A 27,071-nucleotide genomic window follows, 5' to 3' on the forward strand; every position below is an offset into this window, starting at 1 on the left:
TTCAAACAGCTGGTTTGTGCTTAGAACTCTGAAAGCAGAAAAAAAAAAAAAAAAGATGACTATAAGTGCTTTTTATTGTACTGCATTCATCTGATAAAAGCAGTGATTTCTTTTAGTTCTCTGTACCTGCTTTAACTGCGAGGTGTGGAGGTGGAATGAGCTGTTAGATTAAGGAACAGGGGACTATTTTTCCTGCCAAGAAACAACTTTGCTTAGATGTGCATTAGGATTTATATGGGCCAACATAACTGATAAAAATATTTTAAAAGAAATTTGTCACTGGGGATTAGGAAACTGAGATCTGTAGGAATAGAAAGACACAAAGAAGCTTACAGGAAACTTGCTTGGGGCACTTTCTTACGTGTTGTTATATTGTATAATATCTGTTTGGTGCAAATACACACACACAAAAAAGGAAAATTAGGTTAACAACATCATCAATTTACCAACGAAGAAGAGGGATTTAGGAAGCAGCGTGAACAGACTGCAAATAAAGAAAGGACAAAAAAAAAAAAATCTGTTTTTTCATTGCTTGAATTATTCCCATTAATAACTGCTTACATAATATGAACATCATTATATAAATTAACAGATGCAGCCGCTTAAAATGGCTCATCCCTGACAGGACAATGATGGGTGCCTGATGTAGTCCTGACCGATTACCGGCTGATAGAAACAAAAAAAACCCCACACCTAAATAACAGGAAGGAAAACCTTAAATTTATGGAAGTCACATAGTAGTAGACTGCATTTATTGTAAACAACAATTTATTGCCAACAATAGGCTCAATAAAAAATGAAGTTCTACCAGTGTCAGAAATAAACTCCACATCTGGTTTGGGATCTATGAGGAGGCTTGTGTGCAATAATATTATTTTTCTGTATTTAATTTACTTTGAAATTGTATCTATTTATTAGAGTAGATTTGAACAGATGAATGAGGAACTGTTTACTGGAAATAGTTTTGGTGATTTGCAGAGTAAAATGGTAAATGGCCTGTATTTATTTGTATATCGCTTTTCTAGTCCCTAAGGACCCCAAAGCGCTGTACACAACCAGTCATCCACCCATTCACACACACATTCACACACTGGTGATGGCAAGCTACATTGTAGCCACAGCCACCCTGGGGCGCACTGACAGAGGCGAGTAAATGTTTGAATGGTCAAACTGACTGTAAAGTTTTATTCATTTGATTTAAATTTTCAAAACTTAATTTTAAGGGTTTTTTAAAAAATATTTTAATGGGTGTAGAGGTTCACAATGAAAGCTATCGCAGAATGTGAAATTCATTTCAGTTTTATTTAAATAGCATCAAATCAAAACAGCGGCCTCAATGCTTTGTTATTAGGCAAAGACCGTACAATAATACAGAGAAAATCATCTATAGCTGACAATCCAAGTCAAAGGTTTTTTGAAGAATGCGGCATTTCTTGGTTACACTCTGCAGTTGAGTGAAAAGGGTGTGTTTATAGTGGAAAGCAGATACGCCCCAAGGAATGAAGGGGAGAATCCCTGTTGGCTGACTGTTGGCTGACCTCTGGTTAAAGCCGGCAACTTTGAATGGCAGTATCTATTGTTGATGAGACGTCAAAAGGACCACAGATGAAACTACAGGAATACTACAATCAGAACTGAAAGAGCTGAAGAAATGTAGCAGATTTACAACCATTTAATAACTTGTATGCATTTTATCTCTATTATTTGATACCAGATGTTCCACAAACTTGTGTTGTAGGATAATATATTTTGAATTATGATAGCATATTTATCTTCACTCAATGCTTGGTTAAATTTACAACGATAAGCTCTAACTCCAGTCAACATGCAGCTTTTTTTGGAACACCTGCTTGTTCATCTAAGTAGGGAATCATAAGATAAGATAAGACTTTATTGATCCTACGATGGAGAAACTTTTGCATTGAAAAATAAAATAAGTGCAGTGCATACAATCCTGCAGATGCAGGTCAGGAGCTGCAGTTTATGTTCATATCATGAGAATGTAGAGAATTTGATCTCAGTGAACTCTGTGAATTTTCTACTGTTTTTGTGTGTTTACAAAGCAGTCCATAGAGCTGCAGTTCTACAGATGGAAAAAAAACTTGTGTTAGTTTTCTGTCTGGAGCTGAAAGAAAGGCTACTGTAGCACACATTCAGCCTTGAGGCAAATGGACTACTAAGGAAGATATTGGGTTTCTCTTCTCTTGTGAAAATGATCAACCTTCAGAGAGCTGAATTCAAACACACTCACACAACCTTTTTACTGCTGGTTTATTTGATCTGTGAGTCTTGATTTGTTTGCCACAGAGGTTTGCAGATGTGTCGTCCGTTTGAGCTGTTTGTGTCTGTTTTTGGCTAAAGTGCTGCTATGAGATGATTCAAATGGAGAAAATCCAGTGCTCTGATCTATCAGAGCCACTGAGGATATAGTGATGAATATGAAATCAGTGATTCATCACTGCTGATAGTCAAATCCATGAGTAGTATCAGTAGTCATTACCACATTATTACAAGAGTACTCATGGGCCAGACCTCACCCATCTTTATACTTGGCCTTAATTTTGGTCTGAAATACACAGTTAAAATAAATTTTGATCACACTATCCACAATAGAGTCAAAAGTACTTTAATGTGTAGATTTGCTATAGGCATCTCATGAACATACACTCACACACACATTCAAATCAAAAGCACACGACATTTCTTTCCTTTGTTATTTTGGACTTCTTAAGAAATTTTCTTCAGTTTGAGAAATTTCAAGAAAGTTGTGATTCTGAAGTCAACCCAGAACCAACCAGTTCAATAAATGCTGATTCTGGGCCAAAGAAGAAGACCAGGTTCTCAATCATAGAAAAGAGGAGTAGAGGAAATAGAGTGTAAACCTACACGAATATATATATTATCTTCAGACTGAAAAATAATGCAACCACAACCACATGAGGGGTTTTTTCTTCCTGCCAGCCGTCAGCTCTGTGTTGTAGCCAGCAGACTCTGTTAGTTCACATCACAGCAGCAGCTCTAGATGGGTTAGAGTCTTATTTCCTGCTGTAAATATGTTGACATTCAGTACTGGAAGACACCAGGATGACAAGTGGCTACAAAATTGGCAAACATGTCGCGGTGACAAAGACTCTGGTCTTTGCTGTTGGCTTTAATTAGTCAATTTTTCACAAAGAGTTGGCAGCATCCAAGTCATGTTATTCTTCTGTTAAATCCATTTTAATTCTGACCTTTGAATGGGCCTGTTTTCTATCTTCATGCACGGGACTGTGCCATTCATGTCTCCAGACGTTAATGTTTATTTTGGATCTTTCTGCAGCGCCCTGGATCATAATCTCTTTTTAATGAAATTCATTTTACTATTGGTACAGCAAGCTGCAATATGACAAAGACAACAGTAAACTGCACTTAAAGGAAAAGTTGAAGGGTATGGAGGAAGTATACTGAGGCTTTTCCCTTTCAAACTGAGAATGAGATAAATGTCACTTATTTGAGCTTAGTGTAAGTCTAAGTTCTTGGGTAATGTTTTCATTATTGTTACAAAAACAAAACGTCCAGTCAAAAATTTGAAAATTCTATTGTTTTCTTTTTAACAGATGAAAGGTTTTCAGGTTCTCCACAGTTCAGTGATTGCGTTGTCCCAGTTCTTTTGCAGCAGGTTTTGAAATTTGACAAAATTAACATGAGTAAAGGTCACTGATTAAACAAAGATGCATATGTCCTGTTTTGGTGAAATTATGCAAATTGTAGGCTCAGTTTTTTGTTCTTAGATAAAAAGATAAGGACCCGGTGTGGTCTTCTGCTGTTGTGCATTGAGAGATGCTCTTCCAAACAACAACAAGTGGTTATTTGAATTACTTTTGCCTTCCTGTCAGCCCAAATTGTCCTCTGAGCTCTGGTAACAATAGGGCATTTGTGCCAAGACAACTGCCTCTCACAGGATATTTTCTTTATTAGGCCAGTCAGTGTAAACCCTACGGATGATTGTGCGGGAAAATTTCAGTAGCTCAACAGTTTCTGAAACAATTTATGACATTCTTAAGTACCTCTGAATTCCACAATCAGAATAACCTAAATCCCCATTGTTCCCCTATTCTGATGCTCTGCCTGATCTTAACCATCTATATGCAATTAGTTTCTGCCAAGTTGCTGGGCACTTGGACACTAGCAACTGTTTATAAGTGATGTAAATGTTGGGATAGGTTAATTGGAAAAATCCAAATTGCCATTAGGTGTGAATGTGTGAATGAATGTGAGTGCGAATGGTTGTCTGTCTCTGTGTGTTGGCCCTGCGACAGACTGGCGACCTGTCCAGGGTGTACCCCACCTCTCGCCCTATGACAGCTGGGATAGGCTCCAGCGCCCCCCGCGACCCTGAAAAGGATAAGCGGAAGCGAATGGATGGATGGTAAATGTTTCGCATTTAACTGTATGTTGTTTACTTGAAATGCAGTCTCTTCCGCTCACTCTGAAGCTTTCTGCCTCGTGATCATTTATTCACATAATATCAGGTAAGAGCCCCAGCAGGAGGTGAAGCAGCAAAAACAAAAGAAGACTTCAGTACTGAGTGACGCAGATGTCTTCTCTCTGACTTCACTGAGCGGAAAAGTGAAAACAAGCCTCCCAGGAAATGGTCTGTAATAAATGTGGTTTGTGTCAAAATATGTTTCCACTCCAGTGAATCAATATTTGTGGTGTTCATGCTTAACAGGCAATGCTAGAAATTCACGAGTCTTTAAAGATGTTTGTCCCACACAAGCAGATGGAGTCTCACTTTTACGAATGTCTCACACATCAACTGCTGTTGCAAGGAGATACATCTGGCCCGTTTCCAACATCCCTGTCTCATTTCTCATTTCTGTTTTGTCACCTAACACTTTCTTCTAAGCATTTCTCCTCTTTGATATATTCTCCACTTTCATTATAATAGCCATGTTATAGATTGTGACACCTAAATTGTTTGTTATTGCACAAACAATGTGCTGATTGTTATGCAGTAGCTCATCTACATAAGGTAACCTGCTAATACATCATATCAATACTCTTTCTATCCAGTTTTCAGGTGCATTTTGAGTTCAAACCCTGATGCTGAGATTCTGAAAGTATTTTCATTTCAAATTCTAATAATCTTTCAGGCTTGGTTAAATACAGTGTTTTGACAAAGTACAATGAAATCAGACTGAGTGAATATATTATGATGTTCGTGAACCATGTAAGTGACACATAAAGGGAAGCTTCCCCTTCTCCCTGGCAAGCTTAGCAGCTGACCCACATAGCCCATATTGCTTGGGTAGCCATTCACAGACAGAAAATGCTGTAAGTTAGACAAACATAAATTAGAACACTAGGGACTGATTCCACTTCACTTCAACTCTCTGGTATAAATAGATAACTATGCACTCATAAAATAGAGCTTGAATAATTTTACCTTATATAAGGAATTTCCCAAGCAAAATATATGTAGCACTGTACAAATGTTTTAAACCACCCCTGATTTAGGCCATGACTGAGTGTCCCACTGTGTGTTTTTTCTAACCAGGTGATGCTTTTATTGGATTGGCAACGCGTTTGGGATTATTGTCATGGTGAAAAATGAAGCTGATTCCAATCAGACACTTTGCAGACAGTATTGCATGGTGGATCTGGCAGTACTTCTCTGCACTTGTAATTCTATCAATTTTAACAAGATGTTCAACACCACTGGCTGAAAGTCAGTCCCAAATTATGACAGAGCTTCGAGGTGTTTTACAGATGGCTGTAGACGCTCAGTGTTGTACCTCTCTCCTCCCAGTGTTGGGAAGGTTACTTTTAAAATGTATTCCATTACAGATTACAGAATACATGCCCCAAAATGTATTCTGTATTGTATTCCATTACTCAATGAGAGTAATGTATTCTGAATACTTTGGATTACTTAATATGTTATCATGCTGTTTACAACTACAGGAATGTGATTTATTACTGTTACTGAAGGTCCGCGGCTCCAAACTCGTAGTAAAGGGACCTCTGGCTAATACGGTGGGTTCTGTGTCGGGCTCGTAGCCGAAAAATAGCTTTACTTTGTTGTCTGGGTCAACTTTGCTTGCGAGAGACAAAGAGAGGCATTGAAAGGCTGCTCCAACGGAACTTGTTGTTTTGGAGGAAAACACGAACACGGTGTACAGTCGAGTCTTAATAGCTTACTTACAACTGGGCTCGTCAGGCACTCTTCTTGGCTGCAGTGGTTATTATTATATTTACATGCTTCCAGCTCCCGTTTCTGCTCAGTGATAACTCGTACTTTTCCACTGGTCTTTTTCTCCCTCCCTCGCTCACAGACACATAACGGGTATGGCAGTCCATTCTCCCTGCAGCACGGACTACACTGCCCATGAGGCTACATTCGTTAGAGCTATACCTGTAGCATTCTGCCTATTAGCCTAACACAACAACAACAACAACAACAACAACAACAACAACAAAAAGGCGCTCTCTCACCCAGGAAACACGCAGAGAGAGAGCGTCACCCTGTAACCATGGCAACCGTAACGCTGCTGCCTGGAACAACAGAACGTAGCTGTCAAACAAAACCCAAACAGTCCTGACCTGCGACAATATGAAACAGGAAAATACCGCCGTGTAATCCATTTATTTCAACAAAGTAACTGTATTCTAAATACCACCTTTTTAAACGGTAACTGTAACGGAATACAGTTACTCATATTTTGTATTTTAAATACGTAACAGCGGTACATGTATTCCGTTACTCCCCGACACTGTCTCCTCCTCTCTCCTCTGTACATAATACTGATGCATTTATTATTAAGGTCTTTTACATCAAGCAGGAAAGATTATGTGGTGATTCAGTTTTAACATTTACTCTTCAAAAAAACTGTTCATGCCTATGGCTGCTCTCAGGATTAAGTCAGCACAGCGACCTCACCACATGCAGGGGTCCGCGTCAAAATAACACATCTAAAAAAATCTAAAAATTTAAAAATTCAGGTCCTCATTTTTATAACAATGGCAAAATGTATCTACAAGTTCTTATGATGTTTTCAGAGAACACTTGAAGGATGTTTCTAATTTTTAGTTTATCATTTGCCGCATTCTAAAATCCTTTTCAGGGTGCTTTTGAGGCCTGTGTGTGTGTGGTTTGTGAGTGCAGCGTAACGCATCTGTAAAGAAATAAGTGAACATTTCAGTTATGTAACTCTAGAGATGTTCTCACTATCTCACACACTCGCACATCATCAGCATGCATTCATGCATGTCAGTGTGAGCATCTACACCCTCCTATCCTCCTCTGTGCAGGAATGTGTAAGTCCTGATGCTAGGTCCAATCAGATCAGACTATAACCTCAGCTCACTGCAGGAGCTTGAGCAGGTGTGAGTTAACAACAACCACAACACAAAGCCACCGGGCTCTGCTCTCCTCCTTTCTCAGACAAACTCAATCCCTAGGAGGCGGGGTAGTGTGCTACTGAGGCGTGTTCGGGGTGCTCCAACGTGCCTGAAGGCAGGACTGGCTGCCTGCCCCACTGACATCGCATTATTCAACTCATCGTGATGTTGACTCTGTGGAGCCTCCGCTTAGTTGGTAGGTTTTAGCCCTGAGGTTTTTGCATGCATAGTGTATTACACATAAAAGTTCTAAGCACTTACAGGAGGCTTTCAAATATACTGCAGGGAACAGTTTCTATTTATCAAATAATACTTAAATGCTGTGATCTCTCTGATCCTCACATTGTTACATATGTTGGATTGCTGGCTGCACTTGTGTAATTAAACCGATTTGTTTAAACAATTTATAGAAATATTTTTAGTGCATTTCACATTTTGTCTTGCATACTGCCTGCTAGTCGCGTGTCTGTGGCTTTTAGAACAAACTTAATGCAAAGGCCGTTCCTGTTCCTGTTTTTCTGTATAGCATGGCATTTCCAGCATTTTGTGGCAACATTTTTCCACTGTAGCAGGCGTCATTCTAAACAAACTATATATTATTAGCATAGCCATAATCTTTAGTCACATGTCAATTGTTTCCCTGCATCTCGACATTTTCACAAACTGACTGATTCATCAGCAGCAGCTTCATTTTAGTTAACAAACTGAAAAGTTGAATATCAGGGAGTTGAGTTCTTAACTCAGTGTCAGTGCAGTTTAAAATGTTAATTAGAAAAATCATGTTGAAGAAAGAGTCAGTGTAATGTCAATGCAATGTAGTAATGTTTTGAAAGAAAGACGAGAGTAAGGAAGGAAGAAAATAAAACGAAAACGTCAGGTAGACCTGGGTTGGTCTCTTAAAAGGAACCAAGAACATCGAAACTGAGCGCTATTAAAGAGCATACTGCTGGTTTTATCCATTATATGCAGCGGTGCACTTTACCAGCACGTCACCACTCAGCAATTTTAAAAAAATACCTTTAGCTTTTAGACTGATGTTGAACCTTCCAGTCAGCCAAAGGCTTATTTTTTCCCTTTTGTTTTACAGTTTACAGTGTGGAAGAATAATGAAGACCAAAATAAGAAAAAAAGAAATAACACCAACACATCTGGAAAGTTTTTAACAACTTTGAAAGTTTAAAGTGCAGTTGCAAAGACCATCAAACACTGTGATGAAACTCTCACATGAGGATGGCCCCAAGAAAGAGCAAGAGTTCCCTCTGCTGCAGGGGATTAATGCTTCCCAGAGTCCCAGGAGCAGATTATATTAACTATTTAGAGACATTAACCTGTTATCATCCACCTTCTATGGACTTTTCAGGAACGTGTTCTAGCTCCTGTAATGATTCTTGATTAGCATGTGCTGAAAATGCAGCTTTGGCGTGATTCCTCTTAGAGTGCTGTAGGTAACCTGATGGGTGTCCATTAATACTCTGAATTGCTTTGTCAACAAGGAGTGAAGGAGAGAGCCCTCCAACCACAGGGCAAACAAAGAGACGTAGAGCCACAAACTCTCCCATCTACACCCTTCACGCTTGCTTTTGGACTGTTGGACTGTTGAGATAAACTTTGAATATTCTATATTTATTGGGGATAATGTATTGCAATTTCAGGAGCAGGACCACGCCTCCAAACACGCTCCTTCCGGTTGTCATCTAAATAGGTTCCCCCAGTTCTACAAGCTGATCATTCTTGTTTACGTGCCCCACCCTCCCTCCTTGCTCTCTATTCTTTAACTTCTTCACTTCTATTTAGTGCATGGGGATCTGCCAGGCCCAGGAACCATCGCCAGTCCCCTTCGATGCCTTCCCCAAACCGCAGCTCAATTCATGTCAAAGCATTCACTTTTACCTACTAAAACGCTGTCAAACCTAAAATGAGGACGTGGGCCCAGCCAGTGAAATTACACTCTGGTGCTACCAACACAATGGGTAGTTATTCCTGTTTTACTTTGAGGTCTGCTGTCTGGGGTGCATGGCATATTGTAAGTATTGTTTTGAGTCTGTGCATTCACAAAAAACAGGGAGACACTCAAACATTGGCGTGGACTCTTGCGCTCATGGTCTGATGATGAACTTTATGTTAGTTGGACCGAAGCAGACCTTAGCATGTGGACAAAAGTATAATTAAAGCTTTAGCCAGTGCACCTGGGAGGCACCAACACGGGAAAAGGAGAAAACTCCACACAAAAAGACCCCGGGTGACCAGTAAATTTAACCCATGCAACAGTGCTAACCACCATCATGCTCACTGGTGGATGTTAAGATATTAAGTAAGAGGAGAACTGTTTTAGCCAGGAAATACAACTAATGGAAATAACCAGCGGTCTGAAGAGATGTGAGGTGATAGTTTAAATGAGGATGTTTGGAAAGACAAGTTTGTTCTCCAGCTAAAACTAATCACGGGCAGAACTGTTCCTGCATGCGTGAAATAACCGAGAGTAATGAAGAAAAGTTCTTTCTGATTTTTTAGGGTGATTCTAAAGTCATTCTCTATGCTGTTGAGTTTACATCTCAGTTTTTTGGTTACATTTGTTTTAAGTTGTTTGTGTGTCTGTGGTCTTTTTTGCATCTTGTGTTCACACTGTATCTGTTTTGTATATATATGTGTCCATTTTAAGTATATTTAGTCCTTTATTTAGGTTTTTTCTGCTGTAAAAATTTTATTGTCTTTTTATGGTATTTTTCTGCATGCATGTTCATACAGTGAGGTCGCACACACACAGTCACACAACAAAGAATGTGAATATGTGGACAAAGTCTTCATTAGTGGACAATCAGGTGTACCTCCTGAGCAACATTTGTACACTGCTTCTTTGTTTTACTTTTTTTTTTTTTTTTTTAAATAGCAGAATTTCTTTTTAGCAATTAGGCTTTTTTTTTTCTTCTTCTTTGGTTGGTTTTGTGTTTTTGCATTATTTGGCATTTGTTATTACTGAGTTACATTGTGCTACTAAATTACACTGACAATGTGTAGGCTTAAGAAAAATGAATAATATACACAAAATAACTAATTAGGGGAGATGCGGCACAGGAAGAAGAGTGGGCATCTACTAATTAACCGGTCAACATCTACTTAGCTTTTCCTTTTCAAACTGAGCTACTGAGCTCCAGTCAGCTGATTTTAATTAATGTGCAGCGAGGTGAAAACTGGTGGTGCATCTACAATTTCTGAGTAGTGGAGATATGAACATGTATTTTATTTTTATTGCAATAAAACACACACATGTGCTCACTCAATCAGCTGACAGTAATGACTGATTGTAAGCAGAGTCATGTGTGGTATCAGATTAGAAAAGGACATCAGTGGTATTGCACATCACTACCATTAAATGTATAACAGCACACTTATAGCAGTCAAACTTAACTCCGCCTGAAATTGGATCTCATGTAAATTACTTACCTGCGTCAATTTATTTGGAGTATACAGTAAATGATGAGTGGATCCTAGCTATCGTGCTGTGGATCTGGGCTAGGATGGAAGGCTAAATCAACTACTGTGGCATGAGTCAGTCATTAGCAGCCACGGTGCAGAAGGACAGAGTTAATGAAGTGGAGCCAACAGGATGCAAACACGGAACTCAGGGTCATTCGGGAGTTCGGAGGCATTAGGGGAGGCTGACAGCTCTAAATAAATCAGTGTCTTTGCTTTTGGTCAATAAAGTTTGGAGACAATATAATAACTTGACAAAATGTTATTTGGTTTAATGGACAAAGCATTTGGAGGGAAGTTGTCTCTTGTTTCAGTTTTTCCAATAAATAAATTTTTTTTATGGTTGTTTTTGCTTCTTTAATTCTTTTCTCCACCCCATCTCCTTCATCAAATGTGAAGGCTGCTATTGAATTCATTCTTTCACAATCATTTCTTTGAACTGTTTAATTTGACTCGTTATGATGGTCTTGTCATAGCAGCAGACTTTATCAATTTATTATAATTTCAGTGCTGAATTGTGTATTTCTCAACAACACACTGTAACAATATTAAATTGTTGTAATTCACCTTTTCCCGTCTTACAGCTCTTATTGCCTCCTCAGCCATCAAAGGAAGGACGTTCACTCCTTTGAACTCCTTTCTCATTTTTTCTTTATCTGTAAATGTTGTGAGGCCTTTAAGACCTTTAGATTTGCTATTATACAAACAACTGTGGCTAGTTTCTTCCACCGAAATAAATCACTTCTTGAATTTGATTGCAACTACTTGACCAACAGTGAATCAAACTGCAAGGAAGGTTCTTTTACAGATGAGCATAAAGGTGTACAGATTCCCTTTAGATCGCTTCGCTAGCCTTGAAACAAATATATGGACACCTAAGCCTTATTTGAAAATGTACAAATGTCAAATCAAATGTATTTGAATAAAAGACAGCAAAAAGTTACAAAAAGGAAGTTTGTCAGATTTGAAATCACACCCAACAGTAGCTTTTAGGATCACAGTTACAGTTTTATTTTATCCGTTAGCTAGCAGGAGTGCTTTTATCACCTGGGCCTGGAAGCATCAGTACCCTTCAGTTCATCCACACTACAGCATCAAGAAACTGATGTCTTTCATCATCCCATAGGATGCTTTTATGATGCTTTGGCTAGCATGCACTGTTCTTTTAACGTCTCTCCACTGATTTTTCTTCGTGTTTAGGTTTAGGTCATGACACAATCATTGGCTTGTGCCTGTTGAGTTAGTGTTTAAGTGACCATTTACTTTGTACATCTTCACCTTTTTTTCCCCGAAGTTCCAGAGTCCAAATTTGTGGCCTCTCCAAGCTTCATGTTTTACCATCCAGAGCAGCATCTTTGAAATCATCTGAAAGACCTGATTCATTCATATTAAGGCTGTTAAGGAGTTAACTATTAAGGAGTTAACTACAGGAAATGTCTTTATGTCTTTTAATGCCAAATGTTTTTTAGACACCATCCCAGTTAAAGTGTTCAAGGAAGCACTAGTTAACACACCTACATTAGATCTGACCTTTATTAAATGGCTATGCACCGGTCTTTCTAAGCTGGTGATTGAAGTTGATTAGAAACCCTTCTACTGATCCAGGCGATTTAACGAACTGCAGACCTGGGACCAAACTAGCGTTCATAATCCTTCAAACTATGTAACTATGTTTTTATTTGAAAGATTCACAGAAACAGCACTGGGGAAAGTCGTCATAAGAGAGGCTGGATAATGCTGCTGGCATTAAAGCAATGGTTAAAACATATTAGACAGAATGCAGTTTTTTCACTGACTCTTCCTGACACTTGGAGCTGCAATTCCACAGTTACAGCATGTGCTAAAAACAACACTTTTTACACTGTTAATTAGGTGAGACCTTAATAACACATCTGTATCTCCCGGCTACGACTGCAATATATGTAATATATTTCAAGTTCTCGTTGTGATGAAAAGTTTTTTCTTTATATACAGACTGTGGTACAGATGCAGCAGACTAGACCCTGAGATCACTGAAATAAATTAGTTGAAGATAAAAATGGTCTTTTTGTCACTCTTTAAAAGCAGTACACCATGTTTTTTGTATAAAAAGCGGGATAATAACCAAAACCATTAATGCATTCGTAGTGCGGTTTCCTCCAGTGCCCTTTACCTCTACCATTAGAAAGTCTAATGTCTTTCACGCTGATGCTTGTATTGTGCTTATTTGAGGCTGAGATGCTTTATTAAAGCTCATCGAGATCTTTCCTCTTACCTTTTTTGTTTAACTGTGTGTTGAAGATTGGACTGATGTGTTTGTATGGAGCTGAAGATTTTCAGGTATGTCACATTTCTTTGTGGATGTTGTGTTTACTGACGGTAGTATTTTGATGAAAAAAGATCTTATCAGTGATTTTTGCTACAAGATCAGAAAATGGTCAGAGCTAACCTGACAGCTTCTCCAGTTGATGAAATATTAATATTATATTGTCTAAATCGTCCCCGTATTTAAAGAACTTAATGTGTGAGTAATTTCCATTTTCATAACTAACATAAAAGCACAAGAGGGTAACACAGGTAGGACATTATTTTCTTTTAACTAAGCACCATGCGGATTTCTAATCTTGATTTTTAGACTTAATCATTATTACATTCACAATCAGAATTTTTTTCGGGGAAAACTTTTTTCACTGGTTTGTTTCGGTGTTGCAGTTCTTAGCCTCCCTAAAGGTCCAAACTCACTCACGGATTAATTTAGCTGAAGCCAACATAATGAATTTGTTATAATTGAGTTCATTTAGTAAACAAGGTCAATAAGATGCAAACGTTGCAAAAGGTTTCTGTAAGTAACTCTGTGAAAACGTCACTAACTCTTTGGGATCTTCTGGTTCTTCTTGTTCTGATCACCCCAAAGTATTGGCAATCAGTAGGAAAAAAAAGAGAAAGAAATCTTCCCAATAGACATGTTTTTTTTCCAAAGACATTTTGTTTTGCCTTTGTCCTGAATATAAGGTTAGGGTTAAGGTTACCAACTGTGTTTGTCTCCACATCTCCAAGGGTTTACAACACGGCTTGTGTTTGGTAGCAAGTGTCTAAGGTGTCAGCTGGTTGGCAGTTTCATCTCTCCGTTGCTCTTTTTGCAGCTAAAACTGATGGTTTCACAATACTCACAAGTCCACTGTCATTGGACTTTCTTGCTGTCCTTGGGTGCACTTGTGGATATATCATGGTTGAGGCTGCATACCAGAAGCAGTTGCCTTTGAGGATGGGCCTTATGGTTAATCATTGGCTGGAACAGGGAAGTGAGAGACATCGAAGTTCTCTGGAAATTGGAGAAGCTCGAAAAAAGCAGCCAAAGATAAAAGAAAAAACATAATGTGAAAAATGCAGACAGTGACTGCAGTAACTATTTTCAGCACTCAGTTTCATTATAGCTCTTTCTGTGCTATAACTTTGTTCTTCTCTAGTGCTGTTTAATACTCCAAATGTTGGTATTATCTGATACAAAGTAAATACAGAGCCAGTATTGTTGATGCTGATACCAACACTGATAGTTTTAACCTGTAAGACAGCTTATGTAGGGGAGAGCAGTGTGTAAATAATTAGCCAACAGAACAGAACACACCTTTCAGCTTTTTAGAAAATTCCCTGTAAAAGTAGACATTTTTAAAGGGCAATAACTGCACTATGTTTATAAAGTTGATGAACAATCACATTAAATAACTGAGGTTTTTCACGTAATTGACTGGACAGATTTTGTGTTAACTTTGTTTTTGCAATCTTGATTTTGGGTCTTGTGAGTCTTGTGATTCTGGTTGTTGTTATCTCTCTGCAGCTTTATCGTTGTACTAATTTTGTTTCTCGTTAAGTCAGGTTTTTCTTCTTTGGTTGTTGTGCATCATTTTGAAGTAGGTTTGCCTCTTTTTACAGTAATTGTGTTCTGTCTGCAGTCATTTTATGTTGTAGATATTATTTTGTGGCTATGTTGACTCTTGTATGTAATTTGGCTCTTTCTTTCTTTTTTTTTTTTTTTTTTTTTTTTTTTTAACATGGAAATTGACTACATTATTGACTACATTAAGGAGTTTTTTTGTGCTGCCATTTGTCTGACACTATGCCAACACATCAGTATTTAGGTATTTAATAGATCACAGACCCCAAACACACAATACCACACGTTTGGAAAGTCAGGCCGTGAACCAAAAGAGCCAAAAGAGCAGGCACTTAAAGCAAGCAAAAGGTCATTCGCACTTCAACAAAAGGAAGCACACACAAAAATAAAATTAATGAATCAACAGGAATCAAGGATACTCAAATCCAGAACATCAATGACGTCCTAGCTCATCCAGCTCACTCATCATAATTCTCAAGTTATATTTATTGGTCATTTATTGATCTTGATATTAAGTTTTGGGGAAAACCCATTAGGTGATCATTAGGTGCAAGTTTACTAAAATCTGACTAATACCCTAAAGGATATAGGGATTCTTGTGAATTGTGGACTGACGAATGATGAAGCCCTCACCATAACATAAGGTGATCAGTCTGTCAGACAGATGAACTAAAAACTACAAAAGTAAGTGTCAAGCTAAAACTGAAGATAGACAAAATACATTAAATATTTCTTCTTATATCACTCACTGTTATATTTGTTTTATCATTTTGGCATGGTGCTCGTGTTGTTTCTTATATTAAATCAGGATAATTCACTTTATAGACTTAGAAAATCACAAAGAGCCCAACCACACAGACATATAGCTGGAATGTTATCATCACCCATTAATTTGATAAAATTTGAGGATTCGGCATGCTGCGACTTGGAGAAAAATCAACTTTCTAACATTTCTCATTTTAATTAGTTTAGTATAAGAGCATGCCAACTAATGAGTTAAGGAAACCAACAGGGACAGAAAAACTGAAGCAGAAAAAGTGCAAACTTCACCAACATCTGATGATGTTTTTGCACACTGCAATCACGTGAAGCTGAGATCTTTGATTTCATCATTACATTTCCTGCTCATCTATGTCCATTGAACTGAACAGCTGGAGACCAGTCAGACTAGCAGAAACCAATTATCAAGACTTGATTGTTCCACGTCCTTTCCAAAAAATTATATGAAGCCATAAACATCTTGTGGAAAATTGCATCTTATGAGGAGCTGGCTGCAATGTTTTTGATGAATAGGATTGTACTCTTTTTATTCCTCTTCACTATATTCTCTCTTAAGTAACTTCGGTTTAGCTAAGTAGCCAAGTAAATCATAGCAAAAGAATCCTGGCCTTTATTAGAGATCCGATATTTACAAAGAGCACATGTCAAATAAAATACAGCACTGATGTACTGCCTGTGACAAAGTGGCTAGGACAGAATTCATTTGCCATTTGTTACTTGCATATATTGTTATTTTACAGTCAGCCATAATGCTTTAATTTAGACATTGCTGGTGTAACTTCTCTTAACACACACTATCCCGGGTTTTGTTTGTGGTAGCAGTAGTTACATCCTTTACATCCATGCATGTGTTTTAAAGCAAACACTACTAACCATCAGATCATCTGAATTTTCTTCTGTTTACAGGCACATGTCTGGTAAATTATGTTTCTTTATGTTGCGTTGGTTATACTTACCATGGTGTCCATGTTGTGTATTCAGGTCCTATATGTGAGACAGGTGTATGGGAAGGGCCGCCCACTATTTCCTGTTTATGTAGGGTCATGAGGTCAATGATTGCATCACTGTGTGTAAGCAAATGGAGGGTTTTTCATATAGTATTGTTTGTTTTCTTTAAAATAGCCTTTTGAGTTATATTGTATGCAGTGTTTTACTTTACAAACCATTTAGTTGAGTAAATGAGTTTGTCAGTTTCATGCATGACCTTATTCCTGTTCTTTGTTTAGAATTGTATTGTTTGGTCTGACCTATTTGTTTCAATGGTAGGGACTAACGAGGTCAGGTGTGGGCAAAGTCCTGTATAAAGCCAGTGGGATTTTTGCATGCCTGATTGGTTGTTTTATGGTAAAATGGAGATGCCAGCAATAAAATATGCTTAAAAGAACTTCAATCGTCTGCTAATGCTATTTACCTATCACCTTCCTTGCTGCTTAAGTTATGCTACATCACAAATGGTGGCAGCACCCTTGTGTCAAATCAAACACCAAATTGTCCTCTAAGTTTAGTTTACATGATGAGTTCAACAGTAAATTATTGAAAAATTAGCAAATATTTGAGTGAATATTTAATTTTTTTTATGTAAATCTGGTGAAGACAGTGTTCTTAATATATAGTATAGTCACATGATAAAGAAATCACATATTTTCTAGACTTCCTAGACTTATGGGCAGCAACAGTTGCTTCTCTAAGGTTGGTGATGTATTTCCTCTTTGACATTGTTTTAACAGCGAAAACCATATTTTTATAGATGTGCTCACATTTGCTGATGATCAGTTAATCCAGTAATTTGATTAGCAGGAAATGGCTGCTACTTACCCTGTTATTTCCTAGGAAGTAGTAAGGATGGAATTCGTTTTTCAAACACTGCTTCTGCATTTTGACTTCATTTTTGGTCAATAAAAAAAGACATTCTTGCTTTGCTGTTCATTTTTATGTAAGTAGTTTTAAGACCTGCTAAATATAAAGTCATTTTTATGATGCTCTTGCACATAACATCTTAGAATTAAGAGAGGCAACATTTTACATGTACATGGGTACATTTTTACAGAGACTTCTTTTAATTTCAGCAGCATAAACAATAAAGTAAAAGAATCCTGAACTGAAATAATAGATGTAAAATATGTAGACCAAGGCTTCTGCGAGTGATTTAGGTTTGGTGTAGTTCCACTGTTTTAAAACCTCAGTGTACTGACTTATTCCCATTACAGTTTCGACAGTGTGGCTGGGAAACTTTGGGGAAAATGGCTCTTAGCCTCAAGAAGCACATTATCCTCATTTCACCTTTTCTGTACTTTAATGAAGTCAATAAAAGTACCTCCTTGTATGAATGCTGCTTCAGGCAAGCCACACAAGACTGCTAGCCCACAGTCTACGAAAACAGAATAAGATACAAAGTGAACTTAAATGTTCAAATAATTGCCTTTGAAATCAAGCACAAAGCAGAGGTTTCAAAAACCCTCTCTCGCTCTGACAGGAGCCGGGCCTGAATCCTTTGTAGATACTGGTAAGGACCACACCTTGATGACCTAGTAGATATATACATGGTTAGAGCCCAGTCATATAAAGAGGCCAACTACCAGTTGGAAAGGAAAAGTGTAAATTCTACAATGCAAGTAGTTGCTGTCAGTCCCTAATGAGAAACTGGTTACAAAGAAATACACAGTGCTGCACTGACAACCTCCTTGCAATCAATTTGGTCTGTAGCAGGTTGCCGTGGTTGCCAGTAGTTTTTGTGTTTCCCTGCAAACACTAACAAACTACTCAAGAGCTGTACTGAAACTGTGAAATATGTGATGTAAATCAGAAACCATTTGCCTTTAAAGTAAAAGATGTTCCTTCACAAATGAGTTAATTGCAGTAGTAAGACAAAATGTTTAGTTGTAAACAGTCTCTCTTTCTTTATTGCATCACAGATTTTTTTTAAGTTTCACTACAGCTCAAGGAATAATTGGCAAGTGCTTACAGACAAGTCAGTATCTTTCATGCAAACTGAGAGTGAAAACTGCAGTGTGCTAGCAACCAAAGCAATCATAAAGGGATTTTGGGTGCTTTCTGACCGATTAAACTTAGCAAGAGCCAGGAGCACTCAGCAGGGAATACACATTTTTCTCTAGCAGCTGGAGGCTGTCAGGGGGTCACATAGGCCTGTGTGACTGAGGCCTTATTGTACCTGGCAAGCTAGCATTACCCAGGATGATGTTTGGCAGCTTAAATTTACAAATTGGCAATCTTTAAATAATCTGTGTTTCACTAATTGTTGTGTCCCACGAGGTTTGCTCTTTGAGTTACTTATGGATTGTTAACTGGTGTCTTGACTCTATCACATACTTGTGATAGGACCATGAGTAAGAAGGGTCTCCTCTCTGTAAATGAGAAAATTTGAGCATCACGACCTTAAAGATTCGCTTAACATCTTTTCAGGTCTTAAGTATACATAAACAATCGTGATCCAAGATCTTTTCACATGATATGTCTTTTGTTTTGAATTTTATGCCGTGCTGTCATTTTTTTACCATTTTGCATTTCTCTGTCGGATGCTTAATACCTACAGTACAAGACAAGTTTTTCTATAAGAAACCTAAAAAAATAAACTATGGACACCTCCAGGTTTTGTTGACTTGCTTGAAAATGAGAACCATAAAATCAGAATGTAAGCATTTGGACCTTGACATGAAGGCTTTTTAATCACCGGGCAATAATCAATACTGGAGGAAATTAAAGGCTTTTCAAGCAGTGTTTCAGAAGAAGGTGCTTTGATTTTTTGTAGTGTTATTTGATTCATAACACTTTTCTGAACCATTTTATTTTTTGGTTAGATTTCAAAGTTGTATTCTCCCTGTTTTAAATCAACGTGAAGTGCAACATCCACTCTGTAATGCACTTTATATTGGGGTCAGCGCATCGTATATTAGTCATCTACAGAGGGTGCAAAATGCCGCAGCTCGTCTTTTAACTGGCACTCGAATGTTTGAGCACATTTCCCCTGTTTTAGCTTCACTTCACTGGCTGCCCATTTCTTTTAGGATTCATTTTAAAATTCTTTTATTTACTTTTAAAGCTCTCCATGGCCTAGCCCCATCTTATCTCTCTGAGCTGCTACAGCCTTATACACCCACCCGCTCTCTCAGGTCAGCTGATCAGCTGCTCCTGAAGATACCCAGGACTGGGCGTAAACTTAGAGGAGATCGTGCTTTTGCTGTAGCAGCTCCAATACTGTGCAACGAGCTTCCTTTAGAGATCAGACAGGCCACATCTTTACCTGTTTTTAAGTCACTCTTGAAAACCCACCTCTTTACCCTGGCCTTTGACACCACGTGAGATGTTGGTTTTTTTATTTTTATTTTTTATTTTTTATTTAGTTGTTTTTAGGTGATTCAATGCTGTTTTATCTTGTTTTTGTTTGAATATAGGGCTGTTTTAATTTTATGTTTTATGTGTTTTATTTATTTATTTTGCTGTTTTCTGTTATTCTATTGTTTTAACTTATTTTCTGTACAGCACTTTGTTCCTGTGTTGGGTATTTTAAAGTGCTTTATAAATAAAATTGGATTGGATCCACTCATGATCCACCTGCACTTCCAACATTTCTTGTCCATTCTCATTGCTTGTCGTAGCTTCTTCTGCCAAGACTGAAAATGTCCCACACTGTCATCCCATCATATCCTTGTTGCTCTGTTCACTGACATACTGCATGCTACTGCCAGTTGGTGTTTTCTCCCTGTTAGTGTTGAAGGCATCTCAAATTCAATCTAATGCAGCATTTTTGGCCTGTGAAGACTTCAGTATCCCACAATTTACTGACAGATATATAGACCATAGATAGTTGGTGTTTAGGTCTGCATGTGTGTACTTACCCACTGAAATGGTCCACACTGCCATGATCTTGATGCGGGCCTTGGTGTGAGAATTGAAGCGGCTGTGGTGGAATGGGTTGCGTATGGCGATGTATCTATCCAGAGAAATGGCACAAAGGTGCATGATGGATGCTGTGGAGAACAGGACGTCCAGATAGATCCAGATGGGGCAAAGATCAGAGGGCAGGGGCCAACCGTAATCTGCAGAAGGGCAGAGAGTACATATTTGTTGAATCTGTGAAAATAGCTTTACCTGGATGAACAATGGTGCTTTAGTCTCAGTGTTCCGGATGATATCGTCCAAAAGGCAATTTCACTGCATTGTATCAAATCTGAACATTAAGTTGAAGACTAATCTGTTTTTTTGCTAGTTGTGGCTATACTTCAATAACACAGTGATGCATTTTAGTGCTGTCAACATTACATCTTCTGCTACTTGACTGATAAATATCTTTATTCAATTATTTAAAACCGCATTTTTCAGGTTTTCCCAAATGTAAGCTTTATTTACACCTGACTGATATTCACAGACTTAAAATTAAAATTCAGTAGAGACCATTTACTGAGAACACTTAAAAACGTGTTTCAAAATCACTCAGAAATGGTACTTTTTCAAATACTGATGTTTTTAAGCAACTTTCATTTAAAATTGCTCTTGATCTTAACTGTCAGTGCTTGACCAGTGAGGTGAATCCATGAATGAGTTTGGGTGCACAAAATTTGGAATGAACAAAATCACAGAGGGGAAAAACACTGTGCGAGCTGCTGAAAATGTTGAAAAATCTTTGCATAGCATTGTTTCTGGCAGGTCGTAGCCTGAAGCTCAGCCAGCAATCTTGGCACATCAGTTGTTTTCAAAATCATCAGCTGATTGCTCTGCAGATACTCAGATGAACATCCTATTGGCAAATCTCACTTGGGGTGTGCTCTGTAACCTGCTTCAGCCTGCATACAGTGGGAGCTGTCACTGTATGCAGGCTCATGCTCCTCATGCTCCTTCACAAAGCCACCTCCACCCTCATTTCTTCCATATCATGCTATTCATGTTCTTTCTCACTTAATTAAAGTTAAATTTGACTTAATTAAATTTGTGAGTGGCAAGCCAGGAAGGTCTCAGAACAGAGTCCCACTTCCAAACATAAATTATTGTCACTGAATAACAATCTTATTTTATTTACTCTGACAGGTCCTCACAGAACTGACATTAGAAGAGATCATGATATGAAATTAAACTTGTATAACAAGAATAACAAGATAACAAGAACCCAGGTTTAATTTTGTTATAAAATGTGTCTGAGCAGCAGTACAAAGTAACACTCAAGAGAATGCTTATCCTTTTTCCACAAAGACCATTGAAATTCCCACAAGAGCTTGCATTTAAGCTAGTGGAACAAAGCCTAACCTGGTCATGACCTCACTGTTTTACTTCTTCATGGCTCAATCCAGTTTAGAAATGGAGGTAGTTTAAACCACTGCTGCATTGGAATCTTAAAAATAATATAGTATTGTAATATGTGTAAAATGACCTCATGCTTGGGTATTTTTTTAGCAAGAAATATGCCCACGAAATACCTTAAAAAGTGGTATTTTTGCTTTACCAGTATGCTGCTTTGAAGAATTAGCTGAGCCTCAAAGTAAACGGTATGTTTGCATTCTCGTCTTTACAAGCTTTATGTACTGTTTGAAAGCATCAGACCGAGGATAGAGGAGGCATTAAAATGAGTTTCCCACTGTATCATACAGGACTCAGAGACATGGGTGAGGAAATGGATTTTCTGCTTTTTAACACAGACTGGAGCCTGCCGATGTGGCTCGGGCATCTACACGGAAAGTATGGAACCATGGTGCATTACTACAAGAACGAGAAAAAGCAGGAGGCATGACGCCACAGAATAAATCTAACTTTAACGATTGTGGAGTAAGATGAAACATGAGGACTAACTGGAAAAATACAGTCACTATACCTCATGTACTGAAAGTATGTCTATGTCCCTCAAAACTTAGCAATGTATTTCATAGTTCACTTAAAAGCAGAGAAGTCTCTCTTCTCCTTTTATATCTCCAGGAAATTTTCCCATGAAGGGAGGTGGCTTCATGATAACCAGTGGCTTATTTCGTAGGTTTTTGCAGCTGGTCTTTCTAATATGAATAGTAATGATACACAGGGACAATATTTGTTTTTGTTCCAGACTGCAGATTTGCTTTAATTTAACTTAGAACATTAAGCTAAAGAACATTAGCTGTGCTGCAATGGTGGTTTTCATGGACTTGAGTGTTGTTAGCCTCTAAAAAGCTGATCACACAGTCACTGCAGAGTGATAAATGGAATGAGTCATACAGATGGAACAAGGCCGAAGGCTTTTAGACCCGCCTCGAACTGAGAATGTGCTCCAGACACATCCACCACTGACTAAACTGCAGGTGCACAGGCTGGAACTATATGTTTCTACAGACATGCACGTATCTTCAAATCACACACACAACACCACAGCATGTCTCCCTCATGGTTGTCGTGCTGCTCCTGCAGCAGTCATTTCTAAATATAGCCCTCTAAATTGTGAATACTATTATGAATATTATCATGGATGGAAGCAAATATGCTTTTTATGTTCTATAGATCAAGGTTAGTTTATTTATAGAGGTTGTTTCTGCACAGGGCATATCAAAATGGAATGAAATGAGATATAGTGAAAAACTAAAAACAAATAAAAGCCTCACATTTTGAGTGCAGAAAAAAATTTCTTTACAAAGCAAATTCAGCAGTACCAATTACATGGCAGACACGGAAAGTAAAACAAACAAACAAACAAACAAAAAAAACAGCAAAGATTACTATTGAGTCTTTGAAATTGCAAACGTGGCCAATTATCACTGGCCACTTTGGGGGTGTCACCCCAAGCAGCTCGCTAGTTCCATTGCACCAATCCCAATACATCAGGAGATGTCTATAAATCGATAAATGGCATCTGTAGATGAAAATGTGGTAATGTCCCATTTAATAAACACTTTTCGAAGAGATCTGAATGGTTCTCACTCTTGTGTCTTTAGTGATTAGCTAGGTTAGCTTCTGCTAGCTTAGAGCAATACTCTTGCACCATTAGCAGAATGCTTATAAATGTTTATTCACTCTTTGCCCTCCTTTATCATTAATGGCTTCGGAGATCAGACTCATTTATTTGGATAACTGAATCCACAGCATAACTGCCCCCCCCCCCCCCCCCAAAAAAAAACAAAACAAAAAAACAAAAAAAACAAAAAAACAACAACCCTGTAGATAGCCAGGCCCAAGTAGCCTGCACGAGCAAAGGTAGCTAGTCCTGGTATATTACCCCAGCAGCTGGGGAATCTGGCCAGCTGTGTGGCTATGATGAGCAAGCACCCAGTACTCCACCAAGCCCCTTTACGAACAGAGCAACCCACCTCTCAAATAAAAAAACAAACAAACTCTGGTTATTGGCAAGTCCATTCTTAGATTTACGAAGCTAAAGATTCCAGTGACTTTAGCTGATAGTATTCCAGGCACCAAAGCAAGTGACACTGAAAGGAATTTGACACGCTGGCTATGGATAAACGTGGTTTCTTACGTACAACATAGTGTATAACCAGATGTTTACTCTAGATGGCATAAACTTGCTCTCCAGTAACACTGTGACAAACCTTGGGCTCATTCTTGACCAAAATATATCCTAATATGATATTGTGCAATATCTCTAAAATTTGAAAAAATATTTTCAGAGTTACACTGAAAAACTAAAACTACTGCATTTTTTTTTTTTACTCCTAGCCTCGATTATTTCATTATCATCAGGTTGTAAAAGTTGTTTAAAAAGACTGTCGATCTAGAGCACTCCAGTAAGAATGCTGACGGAGAATAGAACAAGCAACCATATTTCTCCCATAATGCTTTCTCATTGTTGGTTCCTGTTAAATGAAGAACTGAATTCAATATCCTTCTCCTCAACTTCTCCTTCTCATGTTAAAGACATCATAGAACCATATTATCACAATAGGAGTTTTAAAAAACTGAATGCGGGTGAAAGGGCCCTCTTCTGTGGAACTACAACGACACCGTCTCTAGTTTTAAGATTAGGCTTGAAACTTTCCGTTTTGACGAAGCTTATATAAGGCTGAATCAAATTACTCTGAATCCTCCCTTAGTTATGCTGCCATAGCCCTAGGATACTGGGGGCCTCCCATGATAAGTGTTTCCTCTTAATTCGCTTCTTTTTCACTCTGTGTTTACACCCCAGTATTGCATTTAACCATTACTGATTCTTCTCATGTGTGCCTTTTGTCCTGTCTTGCTCTGCCTAAACCTCAACCACTCACGGCAGATGTCTGCCCCTCTGTAAACCATGAGATTTCTTCCTGTTAAATGTGAGTTTTTCTTTCCCACTGTTGCCAAGTGCTTGCTTAAAACTGATTTTCACAGCTAAATAGCTGACATTATGGTGAGTTACAGTCCTCGCAAAATGTAATCCTCCATGCATCTGCAGCCAGGCCCCCTCCTACTCTTTGTAAAGACCATAAGAAAAGCAAGAATAAATGCATCTACCATGTCTGCTTTTTTAAGAGATGTCAACAATGGCACTGAGGATTTGATGCAGATCTTTAAGGACAATTGGGACCTTAATTTTGCATAATCATGAAAAACTGAATGAATGTACGCATACAGAAACCAGCCCTTGATTGAATAAATCAGCTCATCCATGTGAATTTAACATCAGCCCATATAGAATATGTAGACAAAAAGTCCCTGTCAGTATCTGGGAGATTTTTTGTGGCCAAGTTGTCACCACCTCCCCCAGGATCTCATCCCAAGGGTGTTGACAAAAAAAGATCCATAGCTGAGGGGATTAGAGCCAGATCATCATGAGCACCATCATATTCCAGATCATGGTGGAGTGTTTACGCACCCTCCTCCTCATCACTTCCATTCTCTGTTGTTCCCACTATGCAACAGGTGAGAGACAACCTGATCCAGGCTTTTATTTGGAAGGAGATGACTCATCCACGTTGCTCGATGTCGCCATGGTCACCGCCAGACTCTCTTCTACCGCCTTCTCCTCACCGTCATCATCACTTCATCACTTCACTACTTTCCTCTTTTCCTGTGGATTTTTTCATTTTAATCGCGCTGCTTATGTCATCGTCTCTGTCTGATGGTCATGTTGAACAGTTATTTCTGTCCTCTGTCTGCCTATATGTCCTTTTCTGTCTCTCTGACCTTGTTTTACATTTGTGAATCTCCTTTGCGCTCTCCCTCTCTCTCTCAATCAGGCCCATTATACTCCAGCACTGATCGCAAACCGTTTTCTTTTCTCTCTTTTATGGCCTGCACTTGTGCTGTCCTGTGTGTCAGGTGGGCAGATTCTGCATTTTATCAGATGAGATTTTAAATAAATGAAAACAATTTCCGAATTAGATTTAAAGAGCAAGCTAATGAGGCAACACGACAACATGAGAAGTTAGCAGCTTGCCAAAATCTTTCAACTTTGTCCTCTGAATACCATAAATGCTTGAAGTTACCGATATTATCAGTACTAATATTGAATGTGTATAATTCATGCTGTATTAGATTTGAGGAGAACTCTCAGGGGTTTTACAGCCTTGTGTCTTATTCAGTTTTAGTGTCTATTTATTTTCCTATTCGTGGCAACTGCATGAAAATGATTTTGCATGAATTTTTAATCAATGAAATTCTAATTACCACTGGATAATAGTTGTCCTATTGTCCCAGTGTTAGGTTACTGATGGCCAATAACATTGTATTTCTCACTTTAAGCCTAAACAAATCTTCTGTCTAACTGACTAATTAACAAACATACACTAATTGGATATCAATTGAATGGTTAGAAGTTGTGAAATATTTCTTAATAGCACTTGCTGGTTAGTTGCTTATTTACCTTAGACCTACAGTTCAATTATATGTTCTAGTTTTAAAAAATATATCTTATCTGTCTCTCCTGTACTTTTTATACAGTTGTTCCCATACACAGTTAAGGAAATGATATAAACAAATGTCTCTGCAAATGCACAGGCGCAACAGTTCAGACTGGCCCACCTTTTAAGGAGGCGACGGGGCACCTACTGTCACTGTCAAAATCCTTCATTCAAAACCAAAACATAACAACTCCGAAAAGCTGGGTCGAACCGACCCTGAACCATGACACCTACAGACCTACACTGTGTTGCCAAAAGTATTCCCTCAAACACCCAAATTATTTAATTCATACAAAAGAATGGGTCACTCTCAGGGGCTCAGTCAATTCCTGTGTGGTGTCGTAATAGGATGCCACCTGTGTAACAAGTCCAGTCATGAAATTTCCTCGCCTTTCTACAGTCAGCTGTTGGTGGTATTACAACATAGTGGAAGTGATAAGGAACGACAACAACTCAGCCATTAAGTGGTAGACCACGCAAAATCACAGAGCCATACCAGTAGACACTTGGGGCCATAATGCACAGAGATTGTCGATTTTCCGCATAGCCAGTCGTTACAGACCTCCAAACTTCACGTGGCCTTCAGATTAGCTCAAGAACAGTGCATAGTGTGTGTCATAGAATGAGTTTCCATGCCTGAGCAGCGGCATCCAAATGTTACATCAAAGACATGGATGAGTGAGTTTGATGTGGAAGAACTTGACTGGCCTGCGTCAGTCAACCCAACTTCAACCCAACAGAACAACTTTGTGATGTATTAGAATGAAGAC

General features: G+C 38.4%; 1 protein-coding gene and 1 long non-coding RNA gene across 2 annotated transcripts in view; one reads left to right on the top strand and one right to left on the bottom strand.

Moving 5' to 3' along the window:
- Nucleotides 1-4,360, top strand: part of LOC146500202 (uncharacterized) — a 35,080-nt gene extending 30,720 nt beyond the window's left edge. Inside the window, exon 2 of the long non-coding RNA XR_014869798.1 lies at nt 4,203-4,360. This is a non-coding gene — a long non-coding RNA (uncharacterized LOC146500202). The remainder of the gene's footprint in view (nt 1-4,202) is intronic.
- htr2aa (5-hydroxytryptamine (serotonin) receptor 2A, genome duplicate a) overlaps nt 1-27,071 on the bottom strand; it is a 95,854-nt gene that overhangs the window by 9,206 nt on the left and 59,577 nt on the right. The window contains exon 2 of the mRNA XM_085135392.1: nt 20,359-20,559. Within this exon, the coding sequence (XP_084991518.1) occupies nt 20,359-20,559 (201 nt within the window). The remainder of the gene's footprint in view (nt 1-20,358; nt 20,560-27,071) is intronic.

This window comes from Neolamprologus multifasciatus, chromosome 16 (assembly GCF_963576455.1).
Source record: "Neolamprologus multifasciatus chromosome 16, fNeoMul1.2, whole genome shotgun sequence".
NCBI lineage: Eukaryota > Metazoa > Chordata > Actinopteri > Cichliformes > Cichlidae > Neolamprologus > Neolamprologus multifasciatus.